The sequence below is a fragment of the Lichenostomus cassidix genome, chromosome 4 (assembly GCF_008360975.1).
Source record: "Lichenostomus cassidix isolate B80296 chromosome 4, HeHo_3.0, whole genome shotgun sequence".
In the NCBI taxonomy this organism is placed as follows: domain Eukaryota; kingdom Metazoa; phylum Chordata; class Aves; order Passeriformes; family Meliphagidae; genus Lichenostomus; species Lichenostomus cassidix.
In genome coordinates this window covers 20,580,669-20,592,867 of record NC_139484.1, presented here as the reverse complement: position 1 = coordinate 20,592,867, position 12,199 = coordinate 20,580,669, and the positions used below count along the sequence as shown (strand labels likewise).

The following is a 12,199-nucleotide window of genomic DNA, read 5'->3' as shown; positions in this document are numbered from 1 at the left end:
GTTTATAAAGTTATTATTATGTCTGTTATAATTAGACTCTGAACAGGCACAGGGTTATAGTTTTCATATTAAATACTTCTAGTATAAGTTGTACCATGGCATAATGAACCATCACTTTTCTTTTTCAATATCTCGTTACTTTCAGTATAAATCTTCTGGAAGGACCATAAATTAATAGGTGGTCTTAAGTAGTTTTTCTTTTTCCCCAACGTGACAATTTAAGGGATAATAGGATTTTCTTTTTAAACTTTCTTTTAAAAAACCACTTTAGAAGTGACTTTGCTTTTTGCTTCTGATAATTAGAGTCCCAAATTTGCTCAGAATTAAACTAATCTGAACTTCCCATTAAAAGTCTGTCACACTGCTCTCTGCATGTCTTCACTCAGCTTTCTTGTGTCTCTTTCATCAATGCAGTGTCTTATTCCTACCCAGTGCCTGGCAAAGAGGTGGCTGAAGGAACTGCACTGAAAGCTCTTTCAGAAGTTGTGCCTTATATTTTGAGTTATTTTCTCTCTTTAACATCTGGCAAGTGTGACATTTTAAATTTCAATGTTTTCATCGGGGTGTTGAACATTCCCTTAGATGTTTTCCTGCAAATCTGTTATTTTTCATCAGCAGGAAGCCCAGAAGGGCTGGGAGGTAAGTCTTGATCTTCAGCCTGCTTAGCTTGGCACGAGTCCCACGTGCCAAATTTTCAGCGTGTGCCCTGATGGAGTCTTTGTTGAGGTGACTGGGATAGCTGCTTCCAGGACTTCCCTGCTGAGACTTGCAAACAATCTGGGAAAGCAGTGAGGAAAACTGAGAACCATGAGGTTGATCCCATGGCTTTGGCATTTGTTGTGTGAAAGGGTCCTGTGGTGGCATTGGTGATGATGCCTTGATATTGAACACCTCTGAGACTTTGTGTGTTATTAAGCCAACGGTGGTGATGTTTGTTAATGGTACCACTATGGGAAGGTCACGAGACACCTTTGGAGCCCTCTGGCAGAAGTGATCCCAGGCTATGATTTCCAAAAGAGCATGGTAACAGAGAACATCAGGAGGCCTCAGGAGAAATTTAGGCAAGATAATGTGATTGCTGAAAAATTAACACAAGTTGCAGATGCACGATAAAAGCTTTAAAAAGTTTTTTCAACCCATATAAACTAAACAGAAAAACTAAAAGCGACTCCCCAGGCAGGACTAAAATAGATGCATTGTATCTGCTGAAGCTTAGTGCTGTGGTATTCAGCATAATTTGAAAGTTGAGGTTACTTTAAAATTTATAGTCATTTCTAAAAAATTCTTGAAAAACAGCTTCATATTCTGTTTCCTGAAAGTGCAAAAGTTCCGCTAAGTACGGTAGGTTTCCTTGTTTTCATGTGTTAATTCTGGTATTCTAAAAGCGTGCAAATGGCATTTGTCTTTGGATTTACAAAAACTCCAGATATTCAGAGTTTGAATTATTTAAACTCCCACAACACATGCACTTTTGCTTTTCAAGCTTGAGTTATAATTTAATTAAAAACTTCTGGTGCATCGCTAGGTATTTAAATATTAAAATGTTCCATGGATCACTTTCGATTATCTACCGTCATGAAATTCCTGAAGATGTCAGATTTTTAAGATTCCCAAAGTTGCACTTGGAATTGTCTGTTGATGCAAAGGGGACTGTGATAATTACATACATCCATTAGTATCAGCAGAGGAGATAAACTTTGGGGAGGCTTAATGGGCATGTCTCAGTGACAGCTAGCAAAGAACATTTGGCATGATTAAGGATGGATTTGAATGTACTTGAAAATATACTCTCATTATGGACGCCCAGTGGAAGTTGCACTACAAATGTTAAATTCCCCAGAAGAAGAGTTGTGTGGCAGGGAAGCTTTGAAATCCACTGTGGCCGTCATCCAAATTACTCTCTTCTCTTTGTGTCTTTCCGCTGTCAGATTCACTTTGTGATGCCCAACTTGGCTCCCTGCATCTTTGAAAAGAGGCAACCTGTTGGTTTCTGTGTTTCAGATTGTCCGAAGATACATCAAGGACTGGCTGGAAAGGAAGAAGCCTCCATTTGGTGCTATCAGCAGCTGTGTGCTCCTCATGATCATCTACACAACGTTCTGTGATACTTTCGCCAATCCAAATATTGACCTGGATAAATTTAGCTTGATTATAATCGTGTTCATAAGTAAGTTCAGCCCTAAAGCATCTCTTTTCTTTGTGTGTCAGGTGTGTAATGAGCTACATGTGCTGTGGGGATGCTGCCATGGGCCTAGAGCTTCTAAAGCATCTAGTAAATCCAGACTGCCAAACTTCTTAGTGGCTGGATGCTTTTAGGAGCAAGCATTTAGAGAGGGATGAACCCTGCTATTTAGGTGTGCCTGAGGTTGCTCTGGGGTCCTTCCTTTCTAAAAGGGTACAGCATTATTTACAAGCATTCATTGGCATTCTGGTTTTGGTTTCTTTTTTATTAAACAGCCATAAATTCACAGATGTTGCATTTCAAACAGCAAGGACAGATTTGGAGTTGAGCTATTACTCTGAAGCACTGTTATAATTTTTAAGCTATTCTTCCTTAGCATATTATAAAACCAGAAACGAGTTGGGAGTTTGAATGTGTTGATCTGTTTCTGTGGATGAGCACATTTCTTAGAGTTTGTTTTAGAAGCACTCTAGTCATTCAGCCTTAACTAACATACACGTGAGAATAGGCTGCTGGTATCCTTGCCATCAGCTGGAAAGGCTTGCAGATCACTCCCTCCCAAGGAAAGGCAGTGGTGTACAGGCACTGTCTCCTCTCCCAGCAGGGAATTCCCTTCTTGCTTCAGACTGTCCACAGACAGGAGTTTCAATTTGCACAGAGGAGAGGTAACTGCAGTATACTTCAGTATAAATCACATCTCATACTCTGAAACTGTTAGATTTCAAGAAATCAGTGCATCACCTACTTTGAGGTGTGTGTTTGCACATGCTTCTGTCTAACAAAAATAATGTATCTTCTACAAATTCAACCTCTACTAAAGTCAGGAGGAAATTTGTCCCTGCCCTTTGTACATCAGCTCTTAATTCTATCCTAATTATGACATTTTATTTTATTATGAAACACTATAGCTGTGTAAAATAATACATGGACTTATAAATGGTACTATATAAATGCTTTGTTCTGAAAGCAAAGAAGTAGGAAGCAATGCTATGGAGCTTTTTTCAAAATGGATTAAATGCTTCTTTGCACTGGCACCCAAGAAGGACCTTGCACTTAAATTAGTGCAGAGTTGTCAGCAAAAAAGAATGATACAGAGATTTTCAACTCTGCAGAGAAGCTCAGAATGAAGTAAATTTATGTTGCTGTGCTGACCGCTACTTTGAAAAAAAGAAAGGTTCTTTTTTAGTTAAAAATACCTGTTCTTCCTAGAACAGTTGATGTAGAGTGTTTGCTTCTGTTGCCTTGCTTGGCCTTTATTTCTTTTCAAGACAAGTCTTTGCTTGTGCCATGTGGAATGAAGTGTACCAATTGCTGTGCAATACACTGAAAATCATATATACGATTTCATTGCCAGTGTGCATAACTGCAATTTATCAGTAACAATATTAACATAAGCATTGGAACTGCTTGCAATGTATTAGACAGTTGGTTGGGTTTTTTTCTGGAATATTGTCCACAGTATAAAACCAAAAACCAATGAAATTTTAGAGATGGGTATGCATTCTCTATTCTAGAAAAAGTTTCTGTGTCACCATTGGATATGTTGGCTGGATGCATGTATTGTGTTACACTAGGAAGTGAAATTAAACAAGGAGTTTAAGACAAAACTGCATTTGTCATTTTGCTGGTTAATGTTTTTATGTAATTTTATGCTATTATTCTAGCCACGGCAAAATACTCACAAGGAATAATTGGTAGCAACACATGTTTATTGCTTTACAGAATTATGTGTATTAAGGGATTGTTTTTTTCTGTGCATATTAAATTAATGTACTTAGTTGGAGAAAAATTGTAATTCAGGAACAACGGATTGCTTCCTTAGTTCATGAAGGAGGAATTAAGTGCATGCTGAGGTGACATTTATAGATTCTAGGAAATGTGTGTAAGAAAAGAGAAAATGTCACTTGTAATAGCTAATATCCCTGCCATGTTTCCCAGTTGTAAACTGGGGTCAAAATCAAATGTATTGTCTTGGCTTGCACTACCCTATGGAGCATGGCAGCCTTATTGCATTCACAAGTTTTGCAAGGAAGGGGGAGAGGACCCGTCCAGATTCTGCTGCAAGTAAAAGCCTTTCCCTCATAACCCCCAAACTCAGAAAAGGTCTGTGCAGGTTGTGGGGTTTCTCCTCCAGCCTGTGGGGAGTCCCCATGCTCTGGGGTGATGCTCAGTCTCTGTAGCTATTCATGGGGAAGCCATCAGCTTCTCCCCACAGCTCTGCAGTCCAAGGGTGAGCTCTGCACCCCCCAGAGCCCCTGTGGGTGTCAGCAGAACTGGCAGAGAGGAGAGCTCCTGGGATGCTTTGCACTCACAGAGCTGACAAAGCTTGAAGGAAATGTCTGACCCACACTGCCCAGTCCAGGAATTAGCCTTTGTCTCAGAATTCAACATCTACGATGATCTTGTCTTCCTCTCCCTGTGAATGATCATGATTAATATACCCAGGGTTGAGAATATTTATTTGGATAATGCTTACACACTGTGCTTTCTCCTGTAAAATAGGAAGTCTAAATGCTCAGCAGCCAGTGTGTCTGGCAGATTTTATGTTGTCAACCCAGTAAGCAAAACTTGTGCAACGAGAAGTGCATTATATGCACTATTTCCTGCCATTCATCATGTCAAGAAATACTCGATTCAGAGGACTTACCCCAGGAAGAACTTGTGTTGCCATAACATTAATTCTAGCTTCTCTGGATATAATGATCCATATTGTTCATCCAGGCAGTCTTTAAAGATTGTCTGTCAGTAGATTTCTCTGGATAGACTTGGTCCAGCCTAGCTTCTGACTTGTAATATGGGGACAAAATGCATGTACACAGCAATTGCAATTGTCATCTAATTTTAACTTGTTTCTTTTTCAGTATTTTCTGTTCAGATGAGCTTCATGTTTTTGACTTTCCTCTTCTCCACAAGGTAATTGAATGTGCTGAATCACAACCTTTGAATACTTCTTTTGTGTGATATCTTTGGTTTGGGTGATAAAGTTTATGCAAATGTGTAAAGGCAGGTTTTCAAATAGGGGTGACCTCATTTTGGTTTTTCATACTGTCCTTACTGCATTTTCTCTGTTAGAGTTTCACAGACTAAGAGAGCAGGACCTGAATTCTGTCCTTTCTTGTGTGTTAATTACAGAGTTGTTAAATCTCAATCAATCACTGCTATACCTCATCCACTGAAAAAAATGGATTTGCACAGATGTCACTGAAGGTATAATTTGCCCTGCAGACATGCTGATGACATATGAGAGAGAGAACTCAGTTTGACTTTTTACATCTCAAGATACATTTGCTGGGTTGGCAATTCACTCTTCTCTGTATATGTCAAATTTGTTACATTTATATGGTGATTCTGAAAAGACAGTTGTCCTGAACTAATGTTTGGTAGAGCTTTTTTTTTTTTTTCCCCCTTTTTAAAATATCAACCAGGAAGAACAGTTGTGCATTCACTTCTCAAAAGATAGTAATGTGAGAGTGGTGTTAACCAGTGACTCAGGGCATCACTGGAGCTGGTTGGAGTAGCCACAGTTGTCCTCTCACTGAGGCTCATTGGAGTATTTGTTTTAGCAGCACTGTGCTGAATGGGGAGTGCCACAGTACAGCAGACTCCAGACATATGCTTTATATAAATTATACAGTACCCATAAGGGAGAATTACAAAGAAGGGTACAGTGTCTTAGAACTACTTAGGCTTTTTTTAGTGCCACAAGAAAATTTCTCTGTGACAAGATTATATCCTGCCCTTAAAAGGCATTTTTAAATAACTTCTGAACTGCTAGACCTAACCTGGGGGAAGATATGCCCTGACTATGAAATGTAAATTCCTTAAGCAGTAACCAAATCAATATGGTGAATATTTAGAATCTCATAAAATTACCCCTAATTTGGACCAAAGGGTGATCCATTGACCAGTCCATATATAGGTCTTTTCCCCACCCCTCCTGACCCTAGTTCCAGTGTGTAAACCCTTAGATGCAGTTTTTCTCTGAAGTGGAAGCTAACTCATTAGTGTAGACTCAATATATTGTCCAAACTGAACATTTTGTTACTATTCCATACTAGGGAAAAAAAATTGTAGGTCATTCTCTCTTCTTTTGCCAAGGCAAGTGGCAACTGCTGTAATATTTTTGCATGTTTGAAAAAAAAAAAAAAAACAACCTTGGCTGGAATAAAGTTGTGTCCTAAGCACACCATGTTTTCAAAATTCCTATCCTTCACATGGGAGTGTATTCATTAGAGAGCTTGCCACAACAGAGAAACAATTCTGCTAAAAAACCCCAAATCAAACACTGCTTTTCATTTATGGGTAGAATTACTTCTATCACTAGACTGATCAAAGTGATGTGAATGTGTATGTGGATCCTCAAAGTAATATATTTGATAGATGCTGTTTTAAGAAGGTTTTTGCTATCAGAGGTTATTAAAACTTTTTTGTTTTCTAGGAATAACTCTACTTTCACACCAGCAGACACAGTGGCTATCGTTTTCTGTTCCACACATAAATCCCTCACCTTGGGTAAGTCAGGAGATAAGCTTGTGAGCAAAACAACAGTAACATTCATACCTTGCTGTGTTGAAAAAACAAATTGGTTTAGTTGCTGGTTTTTCTGCCTAAATGGTTTTGGTTTTAGTGTGACAAGTTAATGCAACCAGTATGATACTAACAGTAGAATAATGTTCTTGCACAGATGAAATAAATGCGTCCTACAGGGCAGAGAACACAATCTTCTCAGCTGAGATTTTAGTGGTTGTAGAGTAAGACCACCTGGTTTGTGGAAAGCTGAATTTTTCTTGCCTTTCTTTTTCTGTTCTGTTGCCTAATCTAATACCGATAAAATTTCAGGTTTGTTTCTGAAGAGATTGCAAGGTGTATCTGCCCAGTTTGACAGTAAAATCTTCCATCTGAAAGCAGAGGTGTACAAGTGAAAATCAAAGGATGTAGTGTATTCAGAAATCACAAATAGACGATACTCTTATGCTTAACATGAGCAAAATGTATGTGTTTAAGTCTGCAGATACTTTGGATAGCTTTATTTCTTAGAATTCATTTATCAAAACATCATAGAGATATTTGTCACTTATGCCCCCACAGTGATAATAAGATGCTCTGATGGATATTCACAAAATACTGTTAAATCAGAAATGCTTACAGCCACTTGCTACTGGTTCATCCATTATGTTCAGTCAGGGACACAGCTGGACTGTTTTCGGACTATAAAAACAGATTTTTATAAAGCATATATGACTGAATATCTGACTCTTTTCAAAAGTGTATCTGTCAAAGAGAAACACAGCTAGTGTGAATTACAAAGGTAAGAACTAAGTCTGAAACAGAGGAAGAACAAGCTGGGGCTTAGGTGAGATATTTTCCAAGTCAGTTTGATACAGCAAAACTCACCTCAGGCTTCTTTGCTTCAGCCAGGCCTGTGCTGCAGAACTGTTAGCAAGTGCCTTTGAAAGTCTATGGGAAGTGGAGGAGTTCCTGGAAGACAAGAAAAAGTCATACATAATGTCTCTTTTTACAGTAGAGACGAGGAGAGGACAAGGAATTATAGATCACTGAGTTTAACTTCATTTTGTAGAAACCTACTGAACCAAGTCATGAAATAAATTATTTTAACAGTGTAGGAAGAACAAGGAAATTAGTAACAGCCCCCTAGCTTTGTCAAATATATAGCATACTAAACTAACCTAATTTCCTTTTGCACAGGGTCCTGTGGGTTGCAAAGAAGCAGCAAAAGTTGTATGGCTTGAGGGTGTTGTGGCTTTTGATATTTGCACAATGTTTCAGGCTCACAATTCAAAAATTATGTGGACTAACTGGAAAGAGATCAGAGAAGAGTGCCATGAATGATAATAGACCTCAAAAATGTGACCCCAGAGTAGATTGAAGCAGCTGGGATTGTTGAGAAAAGGTAACTGAAATACTGTAGTGATCTTCAAATGCATAAAAGGTTGATGCAAAGAAGGAAGAAAGTAACTCTGTCACAGTGGACTTTGTAAAGGGAAGGACTTTGTTACAGTGATGATGATTTAGGCTAGCAATCAGGGAGACCTGTCTAGTGTAAAACAGTTTACCTTTGGAATATGTTGCCTATTGATGTCTTCAATCTCCTATCATTGTAGACAAGCCTCAGATGGGAATTAAGCAGCTAGAGTTGATCCTGCCTCGGAGCAGAACATAGATTAAATGACATTGGTCTTTTCCAGCCAAATGTTCTATGAAACTGAGCTTGGACTAACAAATGAGCTTGTATCCAGGACAGTTACACTTGTGTTTGTAGAAAGCAACTGCACACGAGTCATAACACACTGCTGTGTTTGCTATTTGGATATGTGTATGAGGCACAGTTGTGATACTACAGAAGAAAACTGGAGAAGCTGGTTATGTTTAACAGCACAAATGTGCAAGTTTCACCCTTTCTCCCCAGCGAGAATAGTTTTATATATGTACTGTTGAATATTTCTGCCTGCTTGTCATGACACTAAGAAAATAAGCACAAAGCCTTTTAAAATATTTAAGTCTTGAAGGGGCTTATCATCACCCCCCAAAAATGAGGACTGTTCATTTCTTTTACTCACTCTACTGAGCATCCTTATGTAGCCTGTCTTGACCTGACTGTGCACACAGCTGAGTCAGTTCACTTTTCTTCTGCTACTACACTCTCAATTTTTTATTTTATTTTCTTTTTTAGAAAAACTTAGTTTGAGGTTCCTAGCTCCCTTGACCTTTTGGCTCACATTTTCCCAATTCCAAGTTACTGCTCACATTAGCATAGCCTCATGAGCCAGCTTTTGTATTCTGCAGCTTTCTTTGCCCAAATACACCAGCAAAAATACTGTGGCCACCTTGACTTCAAGGACTCCTGCAGCTTCTCCCTAGTCATTAATACTTTTTTCCCCTAGTCCAGATACCCCATGTCTCTTGTTGAAATGAAACAGGTGGATGGTGGAACGCAGTACTGTGGGGCTGTTTCTGAGCTAGGAACTGTTCTGTTTGTCAGCTTCAGGACAGACTGCTTTCCAGTCATCCTGGAAGAGGGATGGGAAAATACTCCTTTTGTCAGTCCCCTGGGAGCCTGTCCTTGGTAAGCCTGAGGCACGTGCTGCTCTTGTGTGCAGCCCTACTCCATGTGTGTCCAGGTGTGCCTGCTGTGTATCAGATTCCAGCTGGCTGGTGTGGGGACCATTGATGTTTTATTCTGTTTGGTGTTAGTATCAGTTTCAGATAAGGTAGAGCTGTATAAAAATAAATCTGTATGAAAATAAGGAGTATTAGGTTTTACAAAGCCAGAGTGTGATGAGGCATGCCCCTGAGCTGATGATGTAAACAGGAATGTTAACCAGAGCAGGTGGCATTTTTTCCTTTACTGAAGGTGGTAGCAGAATAATTCTAATTTGTTTTTAAGGACTAGCTGTTCCTGAATGACACTTAAATGTTTCCCTGTCCACCCTGATCTTAGCAGAAACAAGACAGACATAGGCATTTTGGCCCTTGCTCTTTTGCTGTTCTGGCACATTGCTACTTGCCCATAGGTGTTTACTATAAACCAAGCTACAAGAGATCTTCTGCTCACTTATGGTGGAGAGAGCTTATCCTTCTCCCTCTGTCATTGCAATGCCTGAAAGCACAAACATGGCTCACACTCTCATTTCACATCCGTTGTGGAGCTCTGCTTTGTTTGTCTTCAAGATTCCAGTGGTAGTGTATAAGTGACCCCCCAACACTTGTTCTTTCGCTTTGAAACTGATTTCTCTCAGCTTGGCAGGTGAAACTCCAAATAGGTACGTCTGGCCCATTCCCTGGGGAGCTTAGAATGGCACTGACTAAAGTGGGAGAAGAGCTGACAGCTTTAAAGCTTTAGAAGTGGTAATAGGAGAGGCATGAGAAGACTTTTGTAAGTCACTTTCTCCCACACCATATTATGAAACCAACTAATTCCCATGCAGTGCATGCTCATGAGGCCAACTGCCACTTCCACTGTTGCATCCATGAATAAGTGCTTGCTCTGCACGGAGATGAGTGCTGTTCCCATATGCTGGGTTTTATTTTGTAGACAGAACAGTTGACACACTTTTTGTCTCAAAGATCAGAGTGCAGGGCGTGTTTGTGTAAGGACAAATTACACAGGGTAGGTGCCTTTGTGTTCCTTAGCTAGGAGCACAAGCTGGTACCTCTGCAAAGAGGTGGATGCTTCAGCAGGGTTTTGAACACAGGGCATCATGTATGCAGAGAAACCAATGTTTATTTGTATTTCACCTAATGAGTGAAGCAGGATATAAACTTGCAAGGAGCCAAGATAAATATAGTATCCACAATGGCCTCTGGCATTTTCACCCCCACTTTGTTCTCTTTCTCTCCTTCTCCCTGCTCACATATATGCATGGTACATGTGAGCACACACATATGCAGACATTTGATGCATGGCTTTTATTAGTGCATTTGCCATTGATTGATTAGTACTTAGTATTAGTACTTCTTCTATTGATTGATTGCAGATGAAGTGACTATTTGACCTTTAATTATGAGCCTTGCTATTGAAAATGACATTGAGCTATGGCTTCACATAATCCATCTGGAAAGCCCGACATGATGCCATTCCCTGGAGTTCATTCAGTGAGAAGAGAAGAGAAGAGGAGGCCTCAAGGAAGTGCAAAGCTATCACTGTGGCTCATTTAAAAATACTGCAGTTGTTGCTTGCACTTAAACAAAAGTTGCAGCCAAAACAGAATGTTATTTTATTTTTTTTCAGAGAGTGAATAGAATTGCTAGCTAGAAGTTACAACTCTGAAAGGAAAATGCACAGTTGTAAAAAAATACGTATTTGCTTTAATTCTTGGTATTTACTATGTAAAATTATTTTATCAGGAAAAATCAAAGTAATGCTACCTATTTTGGCTACCACAAGGGCAAATATTAATACTGGAGGTATGAACAACAGCAGATTGGTAAAACAAAACAGCAAAAATAACCATAACTAATTACAAAGTCAGGGTGTTGTTTGTGATGGAGATTGTATTTTTAGTCATTTGAATTCAGTAGTAGCAGTTTTTTCACTATGAAGCCCTTCAAGTAATATAATCAAAGTTTCTAGCCTGCCAAATACATTCAGGCAAGAATAGAGTTCATTCTAGAAACAACAGCCAAAACACCAACTTTATTTTGAAATTTTTAAATTTAATTCAGGTTTATTTTTTAAATACTCAGCTTCTTACTGCACAAGTACAGAAATGATGGTCTGTGCTTGAACAATTCTTAAAAACCTGATGTTGTGCACAAGTAGATTCAGGGACAACTCAATTGTCTGCAGTGGGATCATCCAGGCTGTGGATTAATCAGCCCCTGCCTTCCCCCTGAGCTCCCCAGCTGCACAGTGTGACAGAGTGCATCATGCTCACATATAGCTCCAATCTGCTCCCAGGTATCTATAGTTTGCTCATGCTTTCTACAGATAATTCCCTATAAGATTTTGCAGGATAAATAATAGATTGAAGTGCTGGACTAATCAAGCACAGGCTCTCCTTATTGTGTGGTGATAATTACCTTTCTGTTTTAAATAGAAAAATGCCAAAATGTTCTAACTTGTGTTAAGATAAAAGGCAGATGATGTTAAAAAGGAGGCATCTCTTAATCATTCTGTAATAGAAAGGTAAGATGGCAAAATCATGTGCATTGCCCTAAGCGAGTATTCAGGCTATTCTCTGGTATTTTTGGAGTGTAGTGGATTTTCTCTGCTCCTGGCAGAGAACTTTCCTCTGAGGCAGTTATTCATCAAGGTACTCTGCCTTTCACATAAAGATATAGAAAATAATCCTGGTTAATTGCTCTCTGAAAGTTTTCAGGAGTGAGACTTTTGATGCTATTTTTTACTTTCAAAATTTTCCCATGAGAATTGGATGGGAGATGTTACTACATCCTGTCATACTTCTTGGTGTTGTAAGTGCTTGAATTTGCATTTTTATCTTTTACAGACTTTTAGTCTCATTCCTTCCCCAGGTGTCTGATAGAGTGATGTAAGTA

The 12,199-nt window shown here is 39.1% G+C and overlaps 1 protein-coding gene across 5 annotated transcripts in view; it reads left to right on the top strand.

The window, feature by feature from the left end:
• Positions 1–12,199, top strand: part of SLC10A7 (solute carrier family 10 member 7) — a 143,500-nt gene that overhangs the window by 114,345 nt on the left and 16,956 nt on the right. For 4 of the 5 annotated variants that reach the window (XM_085058195.1, XM_085058193.1, XM_085058194.1 and 1 more), the window contains 3 exons: positions 2,002–2,167; positions 5,044–5,095; positions 6,621–6,694. In XM_085058195.1, coding sequence (XP_084914321.1) covers positions 2,002–2,167; positions 5,044–5,095; positions 6,621–6,694 — 292 coding nt within the window. Of the gene's footprint in view, positions 1–2,001; positions 2,168–5,043; positions 5,096–6,620; positions 6,695–7,596; positions 7,720–12,199 lie in introns of those variants that run through there. The other variant, XM_085058197.1, reaches the window with a different exon arrangement.